The following is a 25320-nucleotide window of genomic DNA, read 5'->3' as shown; positions in this document are numbered from 1 at the left end:
TCTGGAGCAATCCCAGGGCAGTTGGCTATTGGAGCAGGGTGAGGATGGGGCGATGATGGAGTTAGGGGAGACTGGATTCCAGCCTGAGCCAACGTGAATGGGTGTGATTTGTGTATGTGTATGTGCATGTGTATGTGTGTGTTGGGGGGAGATAAACCCTGACAATTAGCACTAAGTTGCCCCAGGTAGAGAGACTGAGTTGTATAGTGGACACCAGATCAGAGTGAGATTGAAAAATGACTCAGGAACATGTTTTTAAAAACCAGCTTTTCAGTTTGTTTTATATTCACATCCATTCAACAAATATTTATTGAATGCCTACTGTGTCAGGCACTGTTTCTGGCTCTGGAGATATACACAGAGAGAAAAATAAAGCAGGTTGGAAGTTGGGTAGAGGGACAGGCAAGCAGCTGGGAGGTGGTAGTTTCTTGTTAGGGTGACTAGGGATGGCCTCATTGATAAGGTGACTCTTAAGCAGACTGGGGTTAAGGCATTCTGGGCAGAGGAAAAAGCAAGTGCAAAGGCCCTGAGGCAGAAGTATGCTTAGTGTGTTCACGAAACAAAGAAGCCAATGTGCCTAGACTGATGTGAATGAAAGGAAGAGCCGTAGTGAGAAACAAGGCACAGAGCAAGAAGGAAGCCAGATCCCGTGGGACTTTGTAAGACCTACAAAGGACCACTCTGGCTGTTGTACGGAGAATAGACCATTGAGGGGACCACAGCAGAAACAGGAGGACCTATTAGCATGCTGTAGCCATATCCAGATGGCTTAGAGTAGGTTAGAAACAGTGGAGGCGAGAAATGGTCAGATTCTAGGTATGTTTTGAAGATGGAGTTAACAATCTGCTGATGGTTGGATGCAGTACAAGGGAGAAGAGTCAAGAATGACTCCAGAGGGAGTTCCCTGGTGGTCCAGTGGTTAGGATTTGGCGCCTTCACTGCTGTGGCCCTGGGTTCAATCCCTGGTCGGGGCAGTAAGATCTCTGAGAGCCGCAAGGCATGGCCGGAAAAGAAGAAGAAAAAAGAATAACCCCAGGGTTTTCTGACCTGGGCAACTGAATGAGAAATAAATGACCATTCTGCTTGCCACACTGTACCGTGTGCATATAGGATTAGCTTGAGAACATATGGAAATTGTGTCTGGCTGAAATTGTGATCCTAACCACAAGGCTACACTGGATAACTGAGTGGACAGTCTTCCCTTTAGAAGCTAGCCACCCAAAGCAGGAGGAGGACAACAGGAATACGTGAATCCCATGCCTAGTTCAACCATAAGATATTAGATGTTAGACTACCTTGGGCAGGTATGCTAATGTTAATGGTTGGCATTAGCAGTGGAGTTTTAAGTCTTAAGAACTTCCTGTTGTCTGTTGATCATTTCAAGAAGGCATCCCCAAGGAGGCAGCATGTCTCGTGATTAACGTGGGCTTTAAGGATTGAAGTGTGCGCTGCCTGTGTGGCAGTTCCTGTCAGTAAACATTTATGGAGCTCCTACTATACGCCAGGCACAGTGCAAGGTGCTGGAGATGAAAAGACAAGTAAGACACGGTCTCTGCCCAACAGGGTTCACAGTCCAGTGAGGTTGCCGACATGGAATCCATGATAATCCTGGGATGAAGGCCGCCATGGGAAGATGTATATTAAAAGGGCAAAAGTGGTTCAGAAGAGGGCGTGAGTGGCTCGGGGGGTGGGGTAGGGCAGCCAGGAGAGCATTTCAAGCGGAAGGTGAGATTTTAGGTAGAAAAGCAGTTTATGCATTTCAGCAAACATTTTTGAGCTTCTACAATATGCCAGGTACAGCAGTAAGTGCTGAAGATACAAAAACTCTTAAATCATGATTGAAAACCCAAATTAATTAAGCTTAAAGTCAGTGAGTGATGTTGACCCTTGGAGCAGGGGCAGGACTGGGCTTGGAGAGAAGAGGAGGTGCTCAAGGAACCTTTAGAAGGTGAAATGTGAAGGATCTAGGGAAGAAAGGAAGAGGCGGTGTCTCGGATGACCCCTTGGCATGAATAAATGGGTGGGGGACGGGATCTTCAACTGAAATAGAAAAATGGGGGAGTTGCAGTTGGAAGGCATGGGGTTGAGGCGCTGTGGAGGATCCAGGGAGAGAAGACAGAAGGGAATTGGAGTCATGACTCGCACTCAGGAGAGAAGCTGGCGCTGGAGATATGGGTTTGAGAGTCATCAGCGTTTGAGGTATGCGTTGGCAGTGGGACTTGTACCATTGGAGGTGCGTGATGGAGTCGCTTAGGGAGACTGAGTGAGAACAGGACCCCTGAGACCTGGGCCACCTGCATGGGTTCAGTTGGCACCGTTGACTGAATAACCTCCTCCAGATTATTAAGTCCTCCCTCGGCCTTTTACCTTCTGGGCAGAACAAGCCTCTAGCTGTCACTCCTGGTACCATCTCCCCTAGCCTTTTCACTTTCACTTTCCTCTACTCTGGGTCAGCCACATTGTCTGTTTCATCTGTGAAAATGTGGAAATCCTGAGCAATCATGCACCTGTGGTAAAGTACATGACAACAGTGGCCCAGGTGACCTTCCAACACGGCAGCCAGAATTGCTTTTGACTTTCCATGTACAGAACACTGGGGATGGAGACAAGAGACGAGATAGAAAAAGAAAAGGCAGTTTAGGGCCAAGGTCTGAAGTGGTGCTGTCCAATATGGTAGCCACTAGGGCTATTTAAATTGAATTAAAATTGGGAATTCCCTGGCAGTCCAGTGGTTAGGGCTCAGCGTTCTCACTGCTGTGGCCTGGGTTCAATCCCTGGTCAGGGAACTAAGATCCCACAGGCCGTGCAGCATGACAGAAAAAAAATAAAATAAAAAAGAATGATGTAGACTTCTATTTAAAATAAATAAATAAGGGACTTCCCTGGTGGCACAGAATCCACCTGCCAACGCAGTGGACACGGGTTTGATCCCTGGTCCTGGAAGATCCCACATGCCACGAGCTACTGAGCCCATGCGCCACAACTACTGAAGCCCGCGTGCCTAGAGCCCATGCTCTACAACAAGAGAAGCCACCGCAATAAGAAGCCCACACACCATAAGGAAGAGTAGCCCGCGCCCAGCAACGAAGACCCAACGCAGCCAAAAAATAAATAAATAAATAAATTTAATTAAAATTAAAGTAAAAAACACAGTTCCTCAGTTGCACTAGCCGCATTTCAAGTATTCAGTGACTACACGTGGCTTGTGGCCACTGTATTGGAAACTGCAGATATAGAACATTCCCGTCATGACAGAAAATTTTGTTGGACAGAGTCCAGCCTAACTAAATCTAGGAATCCATCTCCTCTCAACTCTCTACTGTCTTGAGTTTTGAAAGGATTTTTTTTTTTTTTAAGCAAAGGAAAAATGAGGAATAGCAAACGAGGTCATTGGGAGTGGAATGGGATGAAGAGTATAGTGAGGAGTGGAGAGGCCCAACTTTCAGGTTTCTGTCCTCCCATCCTTGAACGATAGCTAACAACGCCTTCCTTAGCACTTCACCTATCAGATAAAGAGGCAAACTGAAAAAACCCAGGAAGCTGAAGAGGGGGAAGAATTCACTTTAGAATGAGATGGAAATAGTTATAGAGTTGAACACCTTCTACAGAGTAGTGAGGGAATTGCTGGGATGTCAGAAGTTTCCAGGGGGCTCGGGCCTCCCCTATTCTCACCTGACCTTCCTTTTCCCACCTCCAGAAAATGTGTAAGAAGGCACAGGTTTCCCCATTCAACCAGTGGAAAATTCTCCGTTGAATTGTGAACTAAAAGAACTCTAGGAATAGGCAAGCTTCCACAAGACCTCAGAAATCATTCTTTGGAAAGTAGTAAACACAGGCTGGCATCATTTAACACTCTTGGCCCCAGAGGCCCAGAGACCAACCCCAAGGAATAGGAGGTGGGCTTTCAGCATCCCACTCATTCCAAATTCATCCTAAGTGTGTAGCTTTCTTCTTAGGAAGCCAAGACTTCAGGAGACATGTGTTGTCCAACCAGAGAGCGAGGGCTAAGGGGTGCTTCTCCCATGCAGGAAGGAATTAGATCCAGGCCTCCTGCTTCCCACTTTTTCCTTTGGTCCCTGCGGACCCTAGTGTCCAAACTCTTAGATTCTCAAGGCTCTCCCTTGGGCCTTGGGGCAGGATTCCCATTCTCTGCCTCTCCATCTCCCTGGAATTTTCCACTGCAGCTGCCTCCGCTCCCAGACACCCCTCCCTGGGCAAAATTCCCGGCTCCCTCCGCCTCCCCTTCCCTAATCACACCTCATTCCCACCCCCGGCCCTCAGGCCCAGCCCACAGTCCAACCCACAGCCCACACTAACCCCGGTGGTCCCAGTTAGGGAAATGGGAAGCCAGACCCTTATAAAAGGGTGAGAGGGAAGGTCCTAGGCTCTCTCCAGGGCGGGGATAAAGGACAGTGGAGGGGCTGGTCCCCTGTGGGGCTGGAGTGGGGGGAGTGGCCCTCCTCAAATCCCCATATAAGGCAGGGCAAGCAGTTAGGCTCCTGGATTGGCTGATTCAAATGAGCATTCCACCTGGCAACAGAGTTTCTATTGGCTCTCAGGAAAAATAGGAGGAAGGTGGATGGAGGTTGTTGGTGGCGGTGATTGGAGGGGGGGGAGGGGAGTGGAGATGACCGGAGTGGGGGGCGGTTACCAGGGCAACAGGGTAAGAGCCCAGCAGGGTGTCCGAGACAGCAGGCGGGGCTGCTAGGTGGAGAAGGGGGGAAGAGGAAAGGAGGGTGGGAGGGAGAGGAAAGAGACTGACGGGGAGGGAGCGAGACAGGGAGACTGGGCGGGGGGGGGGAAGGGGAGGAGGGGGGAGAGGGAGATAAATGAAGCAAGAGAGTACAGAGATAGAGAGGGTCAGAGATCGCTAAAGACATCAGCGAGTATGTCAAGAGAAACAGAGACAGAGATGGAAAGATCTCAGAGAAAGATGGACAGAAGTCGGCAAGGAGAAACCTGGGTGGGGCTCCAAGATTTCTGAGGAGACAGAGACTGAGAAACTGATAGAAGAGTCGAAAGAGAAATTAGGAGGTGTGGACACCAAGGGACCAAAAGATGGGGTATTTAAGCACTCAAAGACTAAGTGGTGATGATTGGTCAGTTATGTCTTTTTTTATAAAGAAAATGAAAATGATAAAAAGATGAAGACTAATGATAGACAAATACAGGAGTGCACATACACCAAAGATACCTTTTTCCAAACCCTAGCCTTCCATCCCATCCACCTTCCTGACCTTTGCTACACACCCCAGGTCTCCTGTCCCCTCCTGAAACCCCAAGCTTCTCAAAATGACCCAAAGATACTGAGACTGAAGGAGAGGAGCTGAGGGTGTGTGGAACAGTGTGGGCTGGAACCCCCTGCAAAGGAAGCAGATATCATCCAGAAAGGCTGGGGAAGATGGCAGCAGAGGAAAGAGAAAGACCAAGAGAGGGAAAATGTGGGAAACAAGGACATGAAGAGGAGTTGAGGAAAATCAGCTAAGGATATAGGGCCGGGTGACAGACTCAGATGAGACAAGAACAGTGTTGTCTGGAGAGAGAGGGAAGGCAGAGATGGAAGGTAGAAGAGGGCAAGTGAGAAGTGGAGAAGGGGCGACAGAAGAAGAGAGTTGTGAGACAGAAATGGATGAGGAGGGATGGAGATAGAAGGACCAGGCAAAGAAAAGTGAGGTGGGATGGGCAAAGAAGAAAGGTCGAAGATGGAAAAGGGGAAAGGAGATTGGAAGGCCTCTGACTCCCCTCAGATCACAAGCGAGAGCCCGGAAGGGAGGAACCCAGCAGGGGTCACAGAAGTCAGCCTAGGGCTGGACGGAGGGTGGGCGGCCCTTTCTGCTCTCTCAACCCCTCCCAAGGCCACCCAGGGAACGTAGATGCCGCAGGAGAGGGGAAATCCAGCGAGATGTGGAAGTAGCTCCCGCCCTCTTCCTCTTCTTTAAGCTTTTGGTTTCTCTAATACCTGCCCGGCCTTTCCATCTGCTTCCCCCCCACCCCACCCCTTGGCAAAAATCTCGAGGCTATTGGTGGGGTGTCTGTAGGATCCAGGCCATCCCTCCAGCCCGCCCCCAAAAGACACACTCCACATTCGCCGGCAGTAGGTCGGGATTCGGAGAGGTACCTCCCCGCAGGAACCCCACCCCTTCCCACCTCCTCGCCCCACTCCTTCCCACCTCCTCGCCCCACTCCTCTCGCCGCGACCGTAGTCTCTCCATTTCCCCCTCCTGGTGTAGTCCTCCCTCCCGCCTCTCGCGCGCTCCCTCCCCTCGCTTTCATCCTCCTATCCCCACCTCTCCAACCTCCGCTTTCATCCTCCTCCCCTCTCTTCTCCTCCCCGCTCCCGCCTGCCCCACCCCTGGGAAGCCCCTCCCGTCGGGCAGCGCCGCTTTATAAGCGGGTTCCCTGGCCGGGGGCGGCAGCGGCTGGTCGGCGGCAGCTCTGCGGGTGCGGGGGCGGCGAGCCGAGGACCGAGCGACCGCGGCCGGAGCGCGCCGGCCACCGCCCGCACCGCCCTTCCGCCCGCCCTCCGGACGGCCGCAGCCCTGCGGGTCTCCGCTCCAGACCCACCCCCGCCCCACCCCGCGCGCCTCTGCCGCCTCTTCCTGAGCCCCAGCTTGCCGAGCGGCCGCCGCTGCCGCTGTCGCCGCCGCCGCCGCCACCGCGCCAGGTTCCGGCCGCGGCCACCCTCCGCCGTCCAGGGCCCTTCCGTCCCGGCCCCGGGACCCCGACTCCCCGCCAGCTCCGGCCCCGGCCCCGGCACCATGTCGGAGAAGAGCGTGGAGGCAGCGGCCGAGTTGAGCGCCAAGGTACGGGCGGGGCCGGCAGCGGCCCGGCCTCCGCACGCTCCCCGGGCTCCGCGCAGTCGTGCGCCCCAGGCCGCCCCCGACGGCCGCAAGCTGCTTGCCCGGGTGCAGGGTCCCGGTGGACCCCGCTCCGCCCTCCCCCCCGCGCCCCAGCCTGGCGCTGCCTGCCCCGCTCCGCGCGGCTCGCGGCAGCGCCCTCTAGCTTCCCGAGCGCCGTGCGCCCGGCTCCCGGCCTGGCCGCTCCGGCCCCGCGCCGTCCCCACCCCTCTCCGGCCCCGGCTCGCGCGCCTCCACCCCGGCCGGTGACCGTCGGAGCTCTGCGCGTCTCATCTACCCTGCCCCCTCCCCCGCGCCCCTCTCCGGCGCCCCGTCCCCTGTCCTCCCTTCCAGTCTGACCTCACCTTTCCTCCGCTAAGCGGTTTGAGAGCCTCCGGTGTAAACAGGACTCTCCTGGGAGGCTGTTCCTCTCGGCCCCTCCCCTCGAGGCCCAACCGACTCTTGCTTCTCTCCTCCGACAGCTACTGCCTCTGTCTATTTTCTCCTTCCCTCCTTTCCTTCCATCTGAATCCACTCCTTCGTCCACTGGCCTTCAGCTCTCTTAGTCTGCATAGCCCTCCTCCAGCGTCTCCCCCCACGCTTAAAGAATCTTGAATTCCTAAAAACCAGAAGGGGGTCGGGAACAGCCTTCGAAAAAGCTGGGGCCCAGCATTGCATGGCATTGCATCGCGCTGCCCTTGCTCCCGTCAGCTCCCTCCCTGGCCCCATCCCTTCGGCCTTGCCTCTCTTCCAGCCTTTCTCTAATTTCCCTAGGGAACCTGCTGAGTGTCGCTTGGGGAAATTAATTCGGCCAGGGTTTGGGGGCTGGGAGCCCGACCTTGGGTGGGGGGTGATTGCTGAGGAGGTCACAGAGGTCTCCTGGAGGCCGGTGAAGTGAAAGGGGGAACCAATGGGATTCGAGGCAGTGGGAGAAGGGGCTCCGTGTGAGATCTGACAAGGTGTGCTGAGCGGCCCTCCGGTGGGCTGTGCGGTGGCATGTGACTTCACTGAGTAGGTGTCTTTGTATGTCTGAAATCCAGCGAGCGTGTGGGCCTGCCCGTGTCAGTTACATGTGTGCGTGTGGAGACGTAGCTGTTCTGGAACCGTGTGGCTGCTTTGAGTGCCGAGCGGCTCGGCACTTGTGCTGTCTCGGGAGTACCAGCGTGCCCGAGCCCCGGGCCGCGCGCCTCTGGATCGCGTGGGCGCCCCTCTGTAGCTGTGCGTGCGAATCAGTGTCAGCCTGTGTCAGTGTGTGTGCCCGTGTTGAGCAAATGAGGCCAGAGAGCTGCCTAGCACAAGACCTAGGTCACATACCCTCCTGGAAAAGGGATCATGGAAGGACAGTGACCAGAAGGACAGGACCGGACAGGGGAGGAGAGGGCCCGGCCCCTTGGACTTCGGCCTCTGGTAGACTCCCTCCCTCCCTGGCACTCACTCTCCTTTCCTCCATCAGCCCCGATGAGAAACTCAGGCCAGGGCCGTGCAGACCTGGTGCTGGGGCCCCCAGAGAGAAGCTGACGATCCCCTGGCTCTCCAGGCCCAGGATGTAGGGGAAAGCCCACCAGGTAGTAGAAATGCCACACCGACCATGTGGCAGAGAAATGAGGACAGCGAAGTGGCATGAAGAAACCTAGCTGGAGTGAGAGGGGCAAGCGTTTTGCGCTCCCCATAAAGGGAGAAGGGAATTGAGCGTCCCTCCAGGCCAACCACCCAGCACCAAACCTCTCTCCTGTCCCAACCCTGTTCCAGAAAGGACACACCCTCCCAGGGTGATCTACTCACCCAGAAAACTTCCATCCCCATGGAATCGGATACACAGAGTTGCACACCAACACCAGATCCGATCCGATCACACAGAGACACCACAGTGCCTGCCAAGGGGTGGGGTAGAGAGAGGACTGGAATCTCAATTGGAAGGGCCGGTGTGGTGTCCCGAGAGAGGGGACTCTTGTGAGCACCTCCCTGGGCCACATCACATCAGGACAAGACATCAAAGGTGTGCCTGCGGGGGTCTTGGGAAGGAGAGAGGGGCCGTGTGGAGGGAGGGGACTCTACACAGGGACCTTCCCCTCTACTTTCCCATCCTGCCCACACAGACCTTGTCTGTCTCTTCGTCTACCAGGTCCCAGAGTCTTTCCCTTCCACGTTTCCCTTACCCTACTTCTCCTACATCCCCCCTGGCAACGGTGACTCCTACCCTTCTGCCACACCAGTGCACACACCACACCAGGGCCCACGCCGTGCTGGTGCACGCACCATGGGTGGTCGGGAGGAGGAAGCCACCTGCACTGCCTGGGGGCAGGAGTGGGCAGAAGTGAGAGGGGGCACTGGGAGTCGTGCCAAAGGGGCTCTTCCTATTCCTGTAGCGTTGGGCCAGGTACGAGCCTGAGGATTAGGGGGGCACAAAGGCAGAAACAAAGGCTTTCGCAGCTGAGAGGGAAGCTGGGAGGGATGCCCAGGAGAGAGTACTCAGGAAAAGGCCCCAGAGGTAGACAAAAGGCAGAGCAGGGCCGGCAGAGGGAGGGGGCAGGCGAAGGAGGGACCTCAGAGGGGGTGGGGCATCAGGTCTGCGAGCAGATGGAGGGGATTTGCTTTGCTGAGCTGAACTCTTCAGCCGGTGAGGTTGGGCAGAACTTGGTGGGGGTGATGAGCGCTTACCTTGGCTGCCTCTTCCCGGGCTTCATCACTTTTCTCCTCCCTCGAGTCTTGGGGAAGGTGTCTGGTCTCAGCCCCTCTGTGGCTGTGAAGACCTTGGGACCTCTGTTCAGTCTCTAAGCCGCACCGCCCACTTTCTCCATCTCCCACTCCTCTAAAGTCACTGCAGAGGGAGAACCGGGCCTGGAGGGACTTAAGTAAGGGCTGCAGATCGTTTGTGGTGAGAGGAAGGTGACCTGTCTCTCTCTTGCAGGACCTAAAGGAGAAGAAAGAGAAGGTGGAGGAGAAGGCAAGCCGGAAAGAGCGAAAGAAAGAAGTGGTGGAGGTGCGGAGGGGTCACCTGCCCACCGTGCCCCCAGCTCCCTTCCTGGGGGCCCGCCTTTCCCCGACCCCTCCCATCCTCGCCACCCTGCCCTCAGGCCCCTTACCCTTGGCGGGAACGGTGGGTGGAGGCACAGGGCCATCCTGACACCTCCCTCTCCTGTCCCCAGGAGGAGGAGAACGGAGCTGAGGAGGAAGAAGAGACCGCCGAGGACGGCGAGGAGGAGGATGAAGGAGACGAGGAAGGTGGGGAGGGGCAGGGAAGGCTGGGCTCAGAGGAACCGTCAGGGTGGGTTTGAAGACCTGAAGCAGGGCTGAGGGCCGCCACAGGGGGTCTCTGCTGGAGCTTCCAGCCCTTCCCCAATGACCCATTTCTGGCTCCTCAGATGAGGAAGAAGAAGAAGATGAGGACGAAGGGCCCGCGCTGAAGAGAGCTGCCGAAGAGGAGGTTTGGGCTGGGTTGTGGGCTGAGGGGCTGTCAGGGATGCAGCAGGGCCGGGAGCCCTTTGGATTTGGACCTAGATCCCGGTGGTGCAGGGCGGGGGCTGGAGCTGGAGCAGCACAGAGGGCGGTCCCTCTCCCAGGTGACGGCTACCGCAGCTCTTTCCCTCTCCACAGGATGAAGCGGATCCCAAGCGGCAGAAGACAGAAAATGGGGCGTCGGCATGAGCCCCCCGCCAGTGGGCTGGGGGTGGGAGGCCCCTCGGGGGCCTGGAGGTGAGGGTAGGGACAGCCGAGCACAGCCGCTCTTCACCTGGCTCCCTGCTCTGGGCCCCGCGCCAGAGCTGCCGCCCTCTCTCTCCCCAGCCTTCTCGTGCCGCCCCTCCACACACTGCCCCCTCCATCCTCACTGCCATCTTCCACCTCCTGACCTGCTCCATCTGAGCTCCCCAGCTGGTCCCCAGTGGCCCCCTCCCTCTCCCTCCTCTCTTCCTCCATCCCCGCAGCCAGCCCCACCCTCCTCTGGGAGCCTCTCCTTCCTAACCTCTGCATCCCAGCCTCACATCCTGCCCATCCCTACCCTGCCTGATCCCTGGGTCTCCCTCAGATCCCCTTCTCTCAGACAGCGCCAGGCCGGGGTGGGAACAGGGTTGGGGCCGAGCCCCACAGCTGCCCCCCTCCCCTCCCCTTTTTGTATAATTTAATAAAGAAACGGTCGCGCTTCTGTTTTTAACCTGCCTCCTGCTTACCCGGGCAGAGCGAGGAGGGTGGCCAACGGTACATTCTATCAGGACCCCTCCCCTCTATAAAAAATCGGCCAGCGGCACCCTCCTACCACCCACCCCGGGAGAAGACGAGAGCAGCAGCGCTCCGGGTGGACAGGGCGGGGGTGGGGCGGTGTCTTTGAGAGCTGACTTGCGTCTCGGTTTTGGATTCTTGGGGATGTTCCTCCCAGCCATACACACACCCTTCCCTGCTAACCCGCACCGGGCTAGACACTGCTGAGCCCAGTGGAAAGCTACCAGCCCTATTGTGCTGAACCAGGCAAAGAAACAGCCTCAGAAACAGGAAGTCCCGCCCCTGAAGTGGGAGAGGGCAGGAGACCTGGTTCTCAGCCTGTTTGGATGGAGTGAGAGTTGCCTGGCACTGAGCAGTGAGCTCCTTCCTGGTCAAGCAAGGAGAACTCCAGGACCTCTTGCGGCTCCAGGCCTAATGCAAGTTCTGGCTCCGCAGGCTGGGTGGCGTGGGGAGGAGTTCCCCTCTGGCCTCAGCCTTCCTTCCCTAGTTCTGCCTCAGGTTTTCCCGAGGCAGGATCCCTGCTGCAAGATGTCTGCATTTTTCCGTATCACCCTTGCCCTCTCCTAGTTCAGAGCCTCTGGATTGCGAGAGCCTGCTGATCACACAGAGGTCTGAGCTGTAGAGGGGTGTGTGTGATTCACTGATACCATTCATCCCCAAAGATGAGAAGACACCTGTAACTCACCCGGGGTCAGGGTCACACACACACACACACACACACACACACACACACAGCTTTTGTCTTCACACTCCCTACCTGACCTTTAATCTCTGAGCCTGCCTCAGTTTCCTCATGTGTACAATGGGGGATAATATTAGATTTCATGAGTTACTGTACACAAAGTGCCCACTACAATGCCCAGCACATAATGAAGGCACAAGACAGTGTAGCTATTCTTTTCCCTGTGTGTGGGGTGCCCCTCTTCAGACCTACCATCTCTTAGGGTACAGCAGAGCTTCTAGGAGTCATTGGATGGGTGGGGAGACAGGTAGACGAGGGTAATGAAGTTCTGGGAAGGTAAGGGAATAAGGGAGGGGATGAGTACCAAGGAAAGAACTTGCCAAGAAAGTATGACTGGGGCCTGGGGAGGCAGCTCAGAGATGGGCAAGTGGGTAGTTCAAGGCAGAAGAGAAGGGCAGAAGTTCCTCAGGAAAGAGAACAGTCAGGAGGGTGGGGGAGGAGTGGAGAGGGCGGTGGGGACACCCAGGACTGAGGAAATAAACAAGGGGAGCGCCATCACAGGGGTGGAGGTAATGCTGCTGGGAATCAGCCCCCTCAGACTTTCCACTGCGAAGCGAAACCGTGAGCCCTGGGGTGCGGGGGGGGGGGGCGACAGGGAGGGGAAGTGCGAAAGGTGGAGGGAAGACAGAAGGACAGGGGCCAGGGCCCTGGGAGCAGCAGAAGGGCCTCTAGCTCAAGACAGCCACCTTACCTCCACTCTGCTCTCTGCCAGCACCCTGCCCCATCCCCCGGGACCCCCACCCCATCCCTGACCGCACCCTCCGGCTGCCCGATCTGCCGGGCTTTCCTCTAGATTCCAGCCCCCTGGTCGTTGGTTCCTCCCTCTCTCTCCAGGCCTCCATTCCTCTTTTTCTAGATTCTCTTTCTCCAACACCCTCTTTGCAGAACCCTCTTTTGAACATCAGTCCTTCCCCACTTGCTGACCTCTTCCCTTTGGAGGGCTGTGTGGCCCAGGGCTCAGAGGAGATGCGGGAGGCTCGGTTCCCGGTCTGGCTGCTTCTGCAACTGCTGTGGGCAGCTGCAGGTAAGGTGGGGACCACCCTCTGGGAGGGTTGACCTCCAGACCCACAGCAGGGGGTGAGGAGGGATTTCTCGATGACCACACAGATGCCAAGGCCCTTAGATTGGGTGGATTCTTCTAACGCCTTTCTGGGGGCAGTCCTTCAGCCCCCAAAGCCTCTCTTAGGTCTCCCCCTTGGCAGGGAAGGGGCAGAAACCCAAGGTCTCCCTCAGCCCTGTTTCTCCCTCAGAAAACACTGAGGCTCCTTCTCTGCGTTGAAGTCTTTTGGCTCACGGCCCCTCCCCTTGGCCTCTCTTTTCCTCCCCAGTGGAGGCTCCAGACCCTGGGGCAGAGGTCCCGGTGGTGTGGGCCCAGGAGGGGGCTCCTGCCCAGCTCCCCTGCAGCCCCACAATCCCCCTCCAGGACCTCAGCCTTCTGCGAACAAGACAAGTCACTTGGCAGCATCTACCAGACAGGTAGGCACCCCCGACTGCGGCAACAAGACCCCCAGCTCCAGCAGTAAAGGCGTGCAGACTTCCAGTCCCGGGCCCAAGCCAGCCCTCTGTGTTCTCCCCCCCGAGCTGTCAGTCCCTCTGAAGCCAGTGGCTCAGCCTCCCCTGCCGCCCACCGCCCCCCTCCCCGCCCTTCCTCCGCAGCCTGCCTCCCTCACACCTGCGTCCCCCAGCACGCCTGCCTCTCTCCGGTAGTGGATGGTGCTGGCCAGCCGGAGCGGGGGACGGGACGGTTAGCAGTCCAGAGATCTTCCTTTGGGTGGGCTTCCTCATCCTCAAAGTGTGGTTGGACGGCCTCTTCCCCGAGGTTTCTTCCCCTCGCATTTCTCAGTCCCATCTCTCTCCCGCCCAGTGAGCCCGCGGCGCTCTCCCCCCGGGGCCCGGGGCCCCGCCGCTACACGGTGCTTAGGCTGGCTCCCGGAGGCCTGCGCGTCGGGAGGCCGCCCCTGCAGCCCCACGTGCAGCTGGATGAGCGCGGCCTCCAGCGCGGGGACTTCTCGCTGTGGCTGCGCCCGGCCCGACGCGCCGACGCCGGCGAGTACCACGCCGCTGTGCGCCTCGGGGACCGCGCTCTCGCCTGCCGCCTCCGTCTGCGCGTGGGCCAGGCGGCGGGTAGGTGTGGCGGTGGGGGGGGGACGGAGGGGGGAACGGGGCTAGGAGGAGGGCGCCCCATATCCCGCCGCCCCGGAGGCAGGAAGGGCTGCGCAGAGGCTGGCTGTGCTTCTAAGGATGCGCCCCAGGCCCTGCCGGAGAGCCCCGAACAGAGGGGCGGAAGGGGCCGGCGAGCCTGCCTGCGGGGTGGAAGGTGCCCCCGGAGAAGCACGTGTGTGTAGGGAGGGCCCGGTGGAGAGATCGTATCACCCCTCGAGCTCCTCTCCCCGACCCACAGCGGGAGTGCCAGGGTGGAGGAGGGGATGCACCCCTTCGAGGGGGGAGCGCGGGGCTGGAGTGACTCCGTTGAGACATCTGTAGTCTGTAGCTCGGGGTGGCCTTAGTGGGGATCCTCAAGCAAGGCCTGGAGAAGGGGAAGCGTAGACCAAGCCCAGTGAACTGGAGGCAGGGGGCAGGGGAAGTAGGCAGGGGACTCCTGGGTATGCATTTTAAGCACCTCCAGGGGCCAGGCCCTGGGCTGGGTGGGTGGGAGGACGGTTGGGAGAGAGAAGACAAAGAGATCTACAGCCAGGTGCCTGTTTCCAGGAGCTTCCAGCTTAGCTGGCCTGATGTGTTGGGAAAGTGGGCCTGATCAACCTTCTCTGTCCTTGCGCAGTGACTGCCAGCCCCCTCGGGTCTCTGTGGACCTCCAGTTCCGTCATTTTGAACTGTTCCTTCAGCCGCCCTGATCTCCCGGCCTCTGTGCACTGGTTCCGGGACCCAGGCAGAGTCCCCGTTCAGGAGTCCCCCCATCACCTCTTAGCCGGAAACTTCCTCTTCCTGCCCCATGTCAGCCCCTTGGACTCCGGGACCTGGGGCTGCACCCTCACCTACAGAGATGGCTTCAATGTCTCCACCACGTACAGCCTCACTGTTCTGGGTAACTCCTCCAGTCTGCGTTCACACTTGACCACAATCCCTTCCTGCCCCCCCTTCCCCCCGTCACCTCCCCCGGGCTTATGAGCCCCCAAACCAAGCTGATGGCACCTGTGATTGCTCTGGGCCTCACTGTCCCAGTCCTTTCTCTTTCTCTTTGCAACCTTTCAGCGGCTTTTCCCTTCTAGCTTTTCCCTTGGTCATCCAGCCTCACTTGCCGCCCTTTGGTATCCTATTGGCCCACGCACATTCGGGGGTTCTGAGCACCCGCAGTTCATCCACCTTATTCTGCTCCTTAGCACGCTTCAGAGCTGGACCACCTCCTTCACCCTTCCTCCTCCCTTCCCTGCAGACCTAGCGCTCCAGCCCCTTTGTAACTTGGGGCTCCCTTTTCTTTGCAGGCCTGGAGCCCCCAGTCCCTCTGACAGTATACGCTGGAGCTGGTTCCAGGGTGGAGCTGCCCTGCCACCTGCCTCCGGGTGTGGAGACCCAGTCTTCCCTCACTGCCACATGGACCCCTCCTGGGGGAGGCCCCGACCTCCTGGTGGCTGGAGACCATGGCAACTTTACCCTTCTACTAGAGGCTGTGGGCCAGGCCCAGGCTGGGACCTACACCTGCGGCGTCCACCTGCAGGGGCAGCAGCTCAGTGCCACTGTCACTTTGGCAGTCATCACAGGTCAGCCCCATGTGGGAAAGGACAGGAAGGGAAGGCTAGCTGGGCAAAGACTGGGCAAGTCCGCCTCATGATGCCAGGCCACTGGGCACAAGTTGCAGGGGGATGCCCCTTGTGGCCTCCTGTTTCTTCGCCCCCATATAACGAACAGAAACTGAAAACCTCCCCTGAGTCACTGGATGAATGTTCCACTCTTCCGTAAGGGACTCCCCTGCTCTGAATTGGGGGGAGGGTCAGAGAAGTTAGAAGGAGAGGTGGCAGAAGTTTGAATGGTTCAAGAGAAGTGGAATATAGTTCAAGAACCCGTGTCCACTTTGGAGCCAGGGCCTGGGTTAAAGTTGCAGGAAGTGGCCTGGATTGGGGAGGAATTAATAAATCCGTCCCTTAGTCAGCAAATATTTACTGAGCGAGGGCTTTTCAAGACGGTATAAAACAAACATAGAGGAAAAAACCAAACAAACTCAGAAGGTATGTGTTGATTGATCGGTAACTATCACCGCTTGGTTGTGTCTGCCGTACTCACCTATGCCACTAAATAGCACCACAAAGTAGGCACTTAATAATGTACATTGGTTGAATGAATAAATGAATCTGCCAACAACACACCTCCTGAAGACCAGTGCTGGATTTCCGCCTGCTTCCCAGGTATCTCTACGTAGATATGGTACCCACACCTCAGCCTCACTCTGAGCCCCATCTTTTCCTCGCACCCAATCCTCTTGCTAAGTCACCTTCCCGTCAGCCACTCGTGTCCTACTCATCCTCAACTTCCTCCTTCCCAGTCAGTTACCACAGCCTACCAGTTCCTTCTGTCCAAGGTCTTTTGAGGGTCCACTGTCGAGTCCGTTTTCCAAGCCATCTGCATGACAACTCAATGGGAGAGAGATTGTTGCCCCTGTTTTACAGAGCAGGAACTTTCCCAAAGTCAGAGCTGGGAGGTGCCAGACTCGGGGCTAAACTCAGGTGTCTGTACCAGCAGGCCCCAGGGGCCTGTGCGCCGTGCTCAGCCCCAGGCCATTCATCCATTTTCTCCTCCTGCCCATCCCCACCGCACAGCTTCGAGATGCTCTGTCCCTAGATCGGTTGATCTGTTCTCTAGACGTTCAGAAATGGGGCTAGAATGCATTTGGGGGACACAGATGTGAGCCACAGCATGGAAGCAGGAAAAGCGCAAGGTCTCCGGGAGGCCAACTCACCTGAACGATGGGGGGGGTTCTGAGCCATGGGGGGGGGTCCTGAGCGTGTGAGTAGAAAGTCATGGAAAGGAATCTGAAATATTTGTCACGTGATCCTTCGGGCCATCCCCCGAAGGCAGTAGGGAGCCTGGAAAGTTTGGGGGCAGCAGAGTGATCTGACCAGAGCTTTGTCTTGATAAGATTAATGTGGCCACGACCCTGATCTCCTCCCCCCCACCTCACCCAATCAGAGCCCAGGTGAGTCAAGGCAAGTGAGACTTGGGAGTTGGGCCTAGGCTTTCATGTAAGGGGGTCGGGGCCCCAAAGATCTCTTCCCTTTAATTTTTTCAGTGACTCCCAAATCCCATGGATCACCTGGCAACCTGAGAAAACTGCTTTGTGAGGTGACTCCGGCATCTGGACAAGAACACTTTGTGTGGAGCCCCCTGGACGAGTGGTCTCGCAGGACCTCCGCAGGCCCCTGGCTGCTGATGCCGGAGGCCAGGCTCCTTTCTCAGCCCTGGCAGTGCCGTCTGTACCAGGGGCAGAGGCTTCTCGGGACCGCCGTATACCTCGCTGAGCTGTCCCGCCCAGGTCCGAGACCCCACAGCGCCATAGCCCCAACTCCAGACCAGTCACCTCCATCCCACTTCCAGACCTCCTCCCCACACCACGCTCGCTCTTTCTCTCCAGTCAGGGAGCTGACCTCCAGCTCCTGTCTAGGCCTGACCCACTTCTGCCAATAATTAGCTGAGTGACCCTGGACGAGTGCCTTAAACTCTCCGGGTCTCATTGCCGGTAACATGTGGTAACATGTGGGGGTATGGCAAGGTGTCCTTCCGGCCATGACCCTATGGCTCTTGCAATCCTGACCTCTCTCCGTAGGCGCCCAACGTTCCGGGGGAGCCCCGGGGGCCTGGGAAACAGGCCACCTTCCTCTCCTCATCCTTGGGATCCTCTTCCTCCTCGTGTTGGTGACTGGAGCCTTTAGCTTTCACCTTTGGAGAAGACGGGTGAGCCGGGAGCCCCCCTCCCCAGTCCTCGGTGTGCTGTCTGGCACCCCTTCCTCAGGTAGATGAGCAAGGTTGACCCCTGAACTTGCCCTCAGAGCCCCCTCTCCATGAGCCTCTGCACTCCAGGGACCCCTTGTGCCTGAAGGAACCAAAGGAGGGGCTGAGGGAAGGCCTGGGACCATATGGGCAGGGAGGGGCCTGGGAAGGAATAGCTTATTCCCTTTCCCTTCCCCCTCTTCTTCCTCCTACCCTCCGTGTCTGTCTTCCCACAGTGGCGACCAAGAAGGTTCTCTGCCTTAGAGCATGGGACTCACCCACCTCAGCCTCAGGGCAAGACAGAGGATCCGGAGCCGCAGCCGCAGCTGAAGCAGCCCTGAGCTGGAGCCGGGCAGCCCCTGCATCTCCGCACTTCAGTGCAAATAAACTCCCCGTCAGCAGCAAGCCTGAGTCCGGCCCCTTCTTGCCCAGGGAAGGTTCTGCCTTTCCCCAGCCTCTGGGCTCCCTTCTCACACCCTGGCCTTCTGACCTACTTTCCCCAGGCAGTCGTGCATCTTCCCCTTTTCCGTTCCTGGTTTCTTCGTGATTCTTTCTTCCTGGTGTCTGTCTTGCTCTTTCTTTCTCCTGGGGAGTCGTTTCCCTGAAGGTCCGGGCAGCCCTCACCCCTCACCCCTCCAGCCGTCTCCTCCGTCCTTCTGCTCACGCTGCTCCGGCTGCCCGGTTTCCTTTATATTTTCCCCTCAGGCCCACCCCACGCATGCCATACTTCAGCACTGTCCTTGGCCCTCTGGCGGCAGCGCGCGCGCACGCGCGCACGCACGCACACACACACACACACACACACACACACACACACACACACACACACACACACACACACACACACACACACACACACACACACACACACACACACTCAGCCCTGCCGGGTCGAGTCCTCCCAAGATGGGGTCTCGCAACCTTTCTGGGTGGCAGCCTCCGCCTCACCCCTATATTCCGCATCCCTGGGCGACCTGTCTGGTCGCAGGCACGAGCGCACACTGCCACCCAGTGGTCTCTGTTTGTCACACACCACCGGAGGTCACAGGGCAGGCTGAGGCAGATTAGCAGTGTGGGGACCGGGGACCAGGCAGCCCCGATGCCCCGTGGGCTGGCTCTACCTTTGTGACTGCACTCTCCGTGGTCCGCGCATGAGAGCGCACCCAGCAACTGTCTCCCGCCCTGTACACCCTCAGGACAGATCACCCTGGCCCTGGCAAAGTTATGATCCAAGTCTGACACAGAGGAGTCCTGGGGACAAAGTGCCCCACGTGGGGAAGAGAACAGACACCCAGACCCTGGCTGCTGCTAAAGCCTCAGGAGTCCGGAACCCTGGCTTCTGATCCTGGCTGTGCTGATGTGACCAGAGCTCGTCTCCTTGAGCCTCAGTTTCCTCATCTATGAAATGGGACGAGGAGGATAATGCACCCAAAGGGGTTGTGCAGATATTGGACAATATGAGGGCTTTGAAAACTGTGGGTGTGCTGAGCATCCAATCGGGAAGGAGGAGGAGACCCACGAGCCTGATCGCCTCCTTGCTCTGTCTGTCTGTCTCTCTAGGAGGGAACATTTCTCTGGGTGGGGCAGACGGTGCTTTAGCAGAGCGCGCACACACACACACACACACACACACACACACACACACACACACACACACACACACACACACACACACACACACACACACTCTGGACTTGGGCTGAGGGAGCTGTCACCCTGGACTGGAGGGAGAACACACTGCAAGTGGGTGGGAGCTGGTCTACAGGCGCCAATGGGGGGGTACACAGACACAGGATGTGGCAAAGGCCCTGCCACTGTCCCCCGAGCCTGTGTGCTGTGTGCAGTGACACAGACACGAACCATGAAGCTGAAGACCTGCCCCGTGGAGACACAATGGCCAGAGACTTGGGGACAGAATGGGGAGAGGAGCACCTTCGTTCCGTGCAGAGCCCTGGCGGGGAGGGGCCTGAATAATGACCCATTTGAGGCCATCTGAGGTTCCCAGCCTTAGGATGGTGGTGACCCTTGTGTCGTCATAGGCAGGGACACAGGGGCACAGAAAGGAGGCTCTGGGGCTCGCCAGGGACGGTCGCACTGTAAGGGAAGGCCTGAAGCCCCTCTGAGCGGCCTTCAAAGCACCATCTACCCCCTCTGCTGTGGGCTAGGGGCGCTGCCAAGGAGACTCCTTAGCTCTGCCCACAGCCTGCTCTCCACGGCCGTGGTGAAAGCCACCAGGCTTTAATGGAGCAGGGGTTTCCTGGAAAGTTCTGTGGGTGACATTCTTCCTCTCTACGAGGTGACACCCTCTGCCCTTTGGGCTTCTGAGAGGAGTCACTGAGGATGCACAGGCTCTGTGCAGGGACGTCCCCGCGCTCATGCACAAAGGGGACAGGGAGGGGACAGAGGCCACCTGTTCCTCCACCCACTGAGGAAGAGAAGAGCAGAGAGCGGAAGGAAATGGGGGCAGGGGGCTTGTGTATAGGTGCTCCTTTGATTAATTCTCGGCCTGTCTCTGCGGGATCTCTCCTGGGGGCAGGGTCACTTTCCTGCTCCTGCCTCTCTGGCCCTGAACCCCACTCCCCATCCAGCAAGAGAACCTCCAGCCCTTTCCGTGTCCTCTTAGGGTCCAGGGAGTGAGATTAATCCATCCTGTCTCACCAAGTTTATCTGCAAACTGACATTCCAGGTTGGGCTCCTGGAGGGGAAAGGGCGGCAAGGAGGCAGGGAGCTCATGGGGGTTGTGGGGAGGGGGAATCGTCTTAGGTCCTCGTTAAAAAGGAAGGGAGGGGAGCACCCTGGTGGCCTAGTGGTTAGGATTCCGGGTTTTCCTCCCTGTGGCCTGGGTTCAAGTCCTGGTAGGGGAACTGAGATCCCACAAGCCGCGCGGCACAGCCAAAATAAAAGGGAAGGGGGTGTATTAGTTGTTTACTGCCACGTAACAAACCACCCCCAAACGCAGTAATTTAAGAGAGTAAAGATATTATCTCACAAGTTCAGGAATCCGGAAGCAGCCTGGCTGAGAAGTTCTGGTGCGGGTCTCTTACGGGGGTTTCTGCCACGATTTGGGCCAGGGCTGTAGGCATCTGAAGGCTGGGCTGGGCTGGAGGATCTGGTGGTGAAAAGTTACCTCAGGTGGCTGCCCGCCAGGGGAGTTGGTCTCTCCCCACGTGGGCCTCTTCACAGGGCTGCCCATGACCTAGCAAGACGAACACTACCATGTCTTTACAACCTAATCTGGAGAGTGACATGCCATCCCTTCTGCCGTTTTCTGTTGGCCACAGAGCCCATGCTCGTACAGTGTCGGGGACAGCATGAGGGTGTGAGGTGAAGGCAGCAGCAATCGCGGGGGCCATGTTGCACCCCGCTATCATGGTGGGGAACAGTGCCCGAAAGAGACATAGGCCAAGAGGGGGAAGAGGCCTCTCTGAGGACCTCCAGCCCCAGCCCTGCCAGGGACCTGACGGCCTCCTCCAGAAGTTCTGGAGGCCAAACGAGGTCCAGAGCTTTGCCCAGTCCAGCGTGTCAGGCAAGAGGCCATACTGTGCGCCTTCAGGCCTGTGGTCACCGTTGCCGGTGTGTCCCCCACCCCTGATCTGGTCTTCTCATCTCCACGGGGCAGGGCAGCCCCACAAAGGTCCCGGCCTCACCTCCCCTAGCAGCCAGGGTACTAGGCCTGGGCTCCTGCTGTTACCCCTCCCCCAAAGGAGGTGCGCTTAGCTTTCCCTGCTCGGGCCCACCCCAAGGTGGGGTTCGACCTTTGAAGGGAATGAGATTCGGGTGGGGATGGGTTCTATCTGCTCCACTCTGTGGCTGACAGTTTCTCCAGGGCCTGCAGGTGCCAACTGGCTGAGCCCAGGCTGGGCTCTGAAATTCGCCTGCTCATGCCTCCCATGGGGCGGGAGGCCTTGCAACCACCCTCTGGGAGTTGTAGAAAGTGGTCGTGGAACCGGGGGAATGTGGCCTGGGTGGAGGTAACTCAGCCCTGCAGAACTCTGCTTCCCAGAGAACAGCCTCTGTGCCCCTCTCCACTCCCTCCCCTCCCCTCCCCTCCCCTCCCCTCCCCTCCCCTCCCCTCCCCTCCCCTCCCCCTCCCCTCCCTCCCCTCCCCCTCCCCTCCCCTCCCCTCCCCTCCCCTCCCCTCCCCTCCCCCTCCCCTCCCCTCCCCCTCCCCTCCCCTCCCCTCCCCCTCCCCTCCCCTCCCCTCCCCCTCCCCTCCCCCTCCCCCTCCCCAAGCCCCACTCGCACTCGCTTTGCCGAGGCTGTGGAGGGTGCCACTGCAGCTGCTCTGGTGAGGAGGCCACCACAGGACTGCACCTGGGGCTTCCAACCTCCCTGCTCCACAGGCGGCCCCACCCCTCCTCCCACAGCCTGGTCCCCAACATTCTGTCAGCAGCCTGGGTGCTGGCTACCCTCTGCCTCCGTCTCTTGCTCCCCCCCTGGTCTACCCCCGCACCTCCAGCCTGGAGACAAAATACACGTGGCAAAAATAGCTTTGTTTCAGGAACCAGGAGACTTCTGGAAACCCCCATGCTCCGTGCCTACCGTCATATAATGGGGCAGAGAGCTTAACTTCGGTTTCTTCTTCTGTAAAATGAGGATAGTAATACGTGCTGAAAAGGTCTGGCATATGCTAATGTATGTGACAGTGCTTTGAAAATGGAAAATCTCTCTCTAGATGTGAGGGATCCTGGTGACGCCAAGCCTCAGAAGCCCCAGATGAGGTCACTGGCCTCCTACCCCCTCCATTGCTGTGGGAGAAGACTTCCCGCCGCCTCATCCTGGCCTTTCTTTTTTTTTTTAAATTGAAGTATAGTTGATTTACAATATTATATTAGTCTCAGGTGTACAGCATAGTGATTCAATATTTTTATAGATTATACTCCATTTAAAGTTATTACAAAATGATGGCTATATTTCCCTGTGCCTATTTATTTTATACATAGTAGTTTGTATCTCTTAACCACCTACCCCTATCTTGCCCTTCCCCCTTCATCCTGGCCTTTCTTTCTTAATTCATTTTATTTATTTATTTTTGGCTGCGTTGGGTCTTCGTTGCTGCGCACCGGCTTTCTCTAATTGCTGCGAGCTGGGGTTACTCTTTGTTGCGGTGCGCGGGCTTCTCACTGCGGTGGCTTCTCTTGCTGTGGAGCACGGGCTCTAGGCACACGGCTTCAGTAGTTGTGGCACATGGGCTCAGTAGTTGCGTCTCTTGGGCTCTAGAGCACAGGCTCAGTAACTGTGGCGCACGGGCTTAGTTGCTCCACGGCATGTGGGATCTTCACGGACCAGGGCCCCAATCCGTGTCCCCTGCATTGGCAGGCAGATTCTTAGCCACTGTGCCACCAGGGAAGTCCTCCTAGCCTTTCTTACTGCAGAGGAGAGGCAGTAGGGTGAGGGGGACCATCCAGGGATTAGGGGCCAAGCAGGTAAGTTCAAATCCTAGTGCCATCAGCTGTAGTTACTAGCTTTGTGACTATTTCCTCATCTGTATGGTCTGGAAAATAATACTTATGCCCGATCATTGCTGTAAGGATTAAATAAAATACACAACCACATAAAGCACACAGCAGTTCTAAATGTTCAATATAAACTTGCTGTCTCTTCCCCTTTTCTTTTCCTGCTTGAAAACCCCAGAGGGAGGCATTGGTTCTTGGGAACCCATCTTCACAGGCCACAGACCCAAGAGCTGGGTGGCATCACACCGTCCATCTGGTACATCAGTTGCAAACTGGTGGGCCCTGAGCTAGATCCAGCCCTTGGAATGCTTTGTGTGATTTATTCAGTGTTAGAACAAAACACAAAATTAGTTGCCAACATTAAAATTAGGAGATATTACATAAATGTCTGGTTTTCCACCTTCTGTTGAAATGTTGGCAGAGCTGGCGACTCTGGGTTCACGTTCTGGTACAACCTCTACTGTCAGCTCAGCTGGAGCTGTGTGGTTAGTAGCTGCCCTCCTTAGCTGAGGCAGTGCCTCTTTTTACCTCAGTCTTCACCCCTCCCTAATGTTTACTACCAGCTTTTCTCAGTTATAGTGCTCAGCAGGCTCCTATAGGCATTTAAGTCTGTGAGCCTTTCTATAGCCCCTCTGCATTCATTCATTCAGAAAGTATTCAACAGCCAGGGGCTGGGGGGAGGGGGGAACAGAGAGTTTGCATTTAAGAGGGACAGAGTTTCAGTGGGGGAAGATGAAAAAGTTCTGGAGATGGTTGGTGGTGAAGGTTGTACAATAACATGAACGTACTTAATGGCAGAGAACTGAACACTTAAAAATGGTTAAAATGGTAAAATTTATGGGATGTATCTATTACCACCATATATTTAAAATCAATCAATATCAATACAACTTAATATTTTAAAAAGTATTCGACAAGTATTAAGAGTCTACCAGGCCCCAGGCTCTCTGCTGGGTGCTAAGTAAGACAGATGTGGTCACCACTGTAGCCCGTGAGACAGACACTAAACGACAATTTCATAATTGTTTCACTTGGATAAGTGCTTCCAAGGGAGAAGCCGCACAGGGTACTGGGAGGTCTTACCACAAGGGAACCTTCATTCAACTGGGGCGCCTGAGCAGCCTTCTCAGACTAGGAGGAGGGGTCACGCGGAGGATGAGGGTGTGCTGTTCCTCACCCCACAACCCTCACCTCTGGACCACCTGCCTCCAGGCTCCTTTCAGGGGAGAAATCAACTTCAGTCTCATTCCAGCCTCTGTTATGTGGAATTTTCTTTCACTGAGAGCAGAGCCCAGTGGTTACTGCTCTATGCTTCCCGTGGAAGCCTTTCTCAACCTCCCAGTTGCAATAAGGTTCCCTATGATAAGCTGTCCCAACATTCTGTGCTTCTCCCTTTGTGGCACTTATCCAGTTGTGATGGAATTATTAAATGTTTAGTGTCCGTGTCACCATGTCTAGCTTACTGAACATCACAGCCCCGGGCCCCAGCAGCGTGCCTTGGGCTGTTAAACACCGCACACTTGTTGAATATACCAATGAATGGAGAGAACTGGGTCAGGTCAGGGGTTATAATCTTAAATGCCTACAGGAGCCTGCTCAGTCATGTAAATGAGAAAAGCAGGCAGGCGGTACACAGGAAGGATGTTTGCATTCCTGCCTGAAGGAGGACACACCCTCTCCCTTGAAGGACAAGCCTTAGAGGTTGCACCTAACACTTGCTCTTACTTCCATTAACCAAACCCGAGTCATTTAGCCATACCCAGCTGCAAGGGAGGCTGGGAAATATCACTGAAATCTGGGCAACAATGAGCTCAGCTAAAAATCGAGGGTTCTATTACTAAGGAAGAAGGAGAAAACAGATTTGGGGGACAACTAAAGGTCTGTGCAGAGAGAGAGCTAAGATCTAAAGAGTGGATACAAGTTTTCCAGTTTGGTGATTCTCAACGTGTGGCCCATGGGTGTCCCTGAGACCCTTTTGGGGAGGGGGGGTTGCCAGGTCAAACCATTTTCATAAAAATAATAGGACATTATTTACCTTTGTCACTATGTTGACATTACAGTGATGTTGCAAATTCTGGGTTAGACTGCTGCCTTAGCACAAATCAAGGTCATGGTGTCAAACCTTGCTATGGTC

The 25320-nt window shown here is 56.6% G+C and overlaps 2 protein-coding genes across 2 annotated transcripts; both read left to right on the top strand.

Annotated features, from left to right (window-relative positions):
• Nucleotides 1-4627: 4627 nt before the first annotated feature.
• On the top strand, nucleotides 4628-10986 carry PTMS (parathymosin). The gene is made up of 6 exons (XM_060167080.1): nucleotides 4628-4663; nucleotides 6231-6803; nucleotides 9745-9816; nucleotides 9983-10058; nucleotides 10199-10260; nucleotides 10431-10986. The coding sequence occupies exons 1-6, from the start codon at nucleotides 4628-4630 to the stop codon at nucleotides 10479-10481; spliced, it is 870 nt and encodes a 289-aa protein (XP_060023063.1). The 3' UTR covers nucleotides 10482-10986.
• Nucleotides 10987-12412: 1426 nt separating this feature from the next.
• LAG3 (lymphocyte activating 3) lies at nucleotides 12413-18123 on the top strand. The gene is made up of 8 exons (XM_060165505.1): nucleotides 12413-12817; nucleotides 13122-13269; nucleotides 13658-13917; nucleotides 14573-14836; nucleotides 15234-15509; nucleotides 17033-17275; nucleotides 17567-17694; nucleotides 17967-18123. The coding sequence occupies exons 1-8, from the start codon at nucleotides 12760-12762 to the stop codon at nucleotides 18069-18071; spliced, it is 1482 nt and encodes a 493-aa protein (XP_060021488.1). The 5' UTR covers nucleotides 12413-12759; the 3' UTR covers nucleotides 18072-18123.
• The last annotated feature ends 7197 nt before the right edge of the window (nucleotides 18124-25320 follow it).

Source organism: Lagenorhynchus albirostris, chromosome 11 (genome assembly GCF_949774975.1).
Source record: "Lagenorhynchus albirostris chromosome 11, mLagAlb1.1, whole genome shotgun sequence".
NCBI lineage: Eukaryota > Metazoa > Chordata > Mammalia > Artiodactyla > Delphinidae > Lagenorhynchus > Lagenorhynchus albirostris.
This window is presented reverse-complemented; position numbering and strand designations above follow the sequence as displayed.

Excerpts from the sequence above, each read along its gene's own strand:
- PTMS (XM_060167080.1), top strand. The coding sequence starts at position 4,628 with ATGACCGGAGTGGGGGGCGGTTACCAGGGCAACAGG. Across the intron at positions 6,804-9,744 it reads CGGCCGAGTTGAGCGCCAAG|GACCTAAAGGAGAAGAAAGA; the intron begins GTACGGGCGGGG and ends TCTCTCTTGCAG. Across the intron at positions 10,261-10,430 it reads AGAGAGCTGCCGAAGAGGAG|GATGAAGCGGATCCCAAGCG; the intron begins GTTTGGGCTGGG and ends CCCTCTCCACAG.
- LAG3 (XM_060165505.1), top strand. The coding sequence starts at position 12,760 with ATGCGGGAGGCTCGGTTCCCGGTCTGGCTGCTTCTGCAACTGCTGTGG. Across the intron at positions 15,510-17,032 it reads CACTTTGGCAGTCATCACAG|TGACTCCCAAATCCCATGGA; the intron begins GTCAGCCCCATG and ends TAATTTTTTCAG. Across the intron at positions 17,276-17,566 it reads CGCTGAGCTGTCCCGCCCAG|GCGCCCAACGTTCCGGGGGA; the intron begins GTCCGAGACCCC and ends CTCTCTCCGTAG.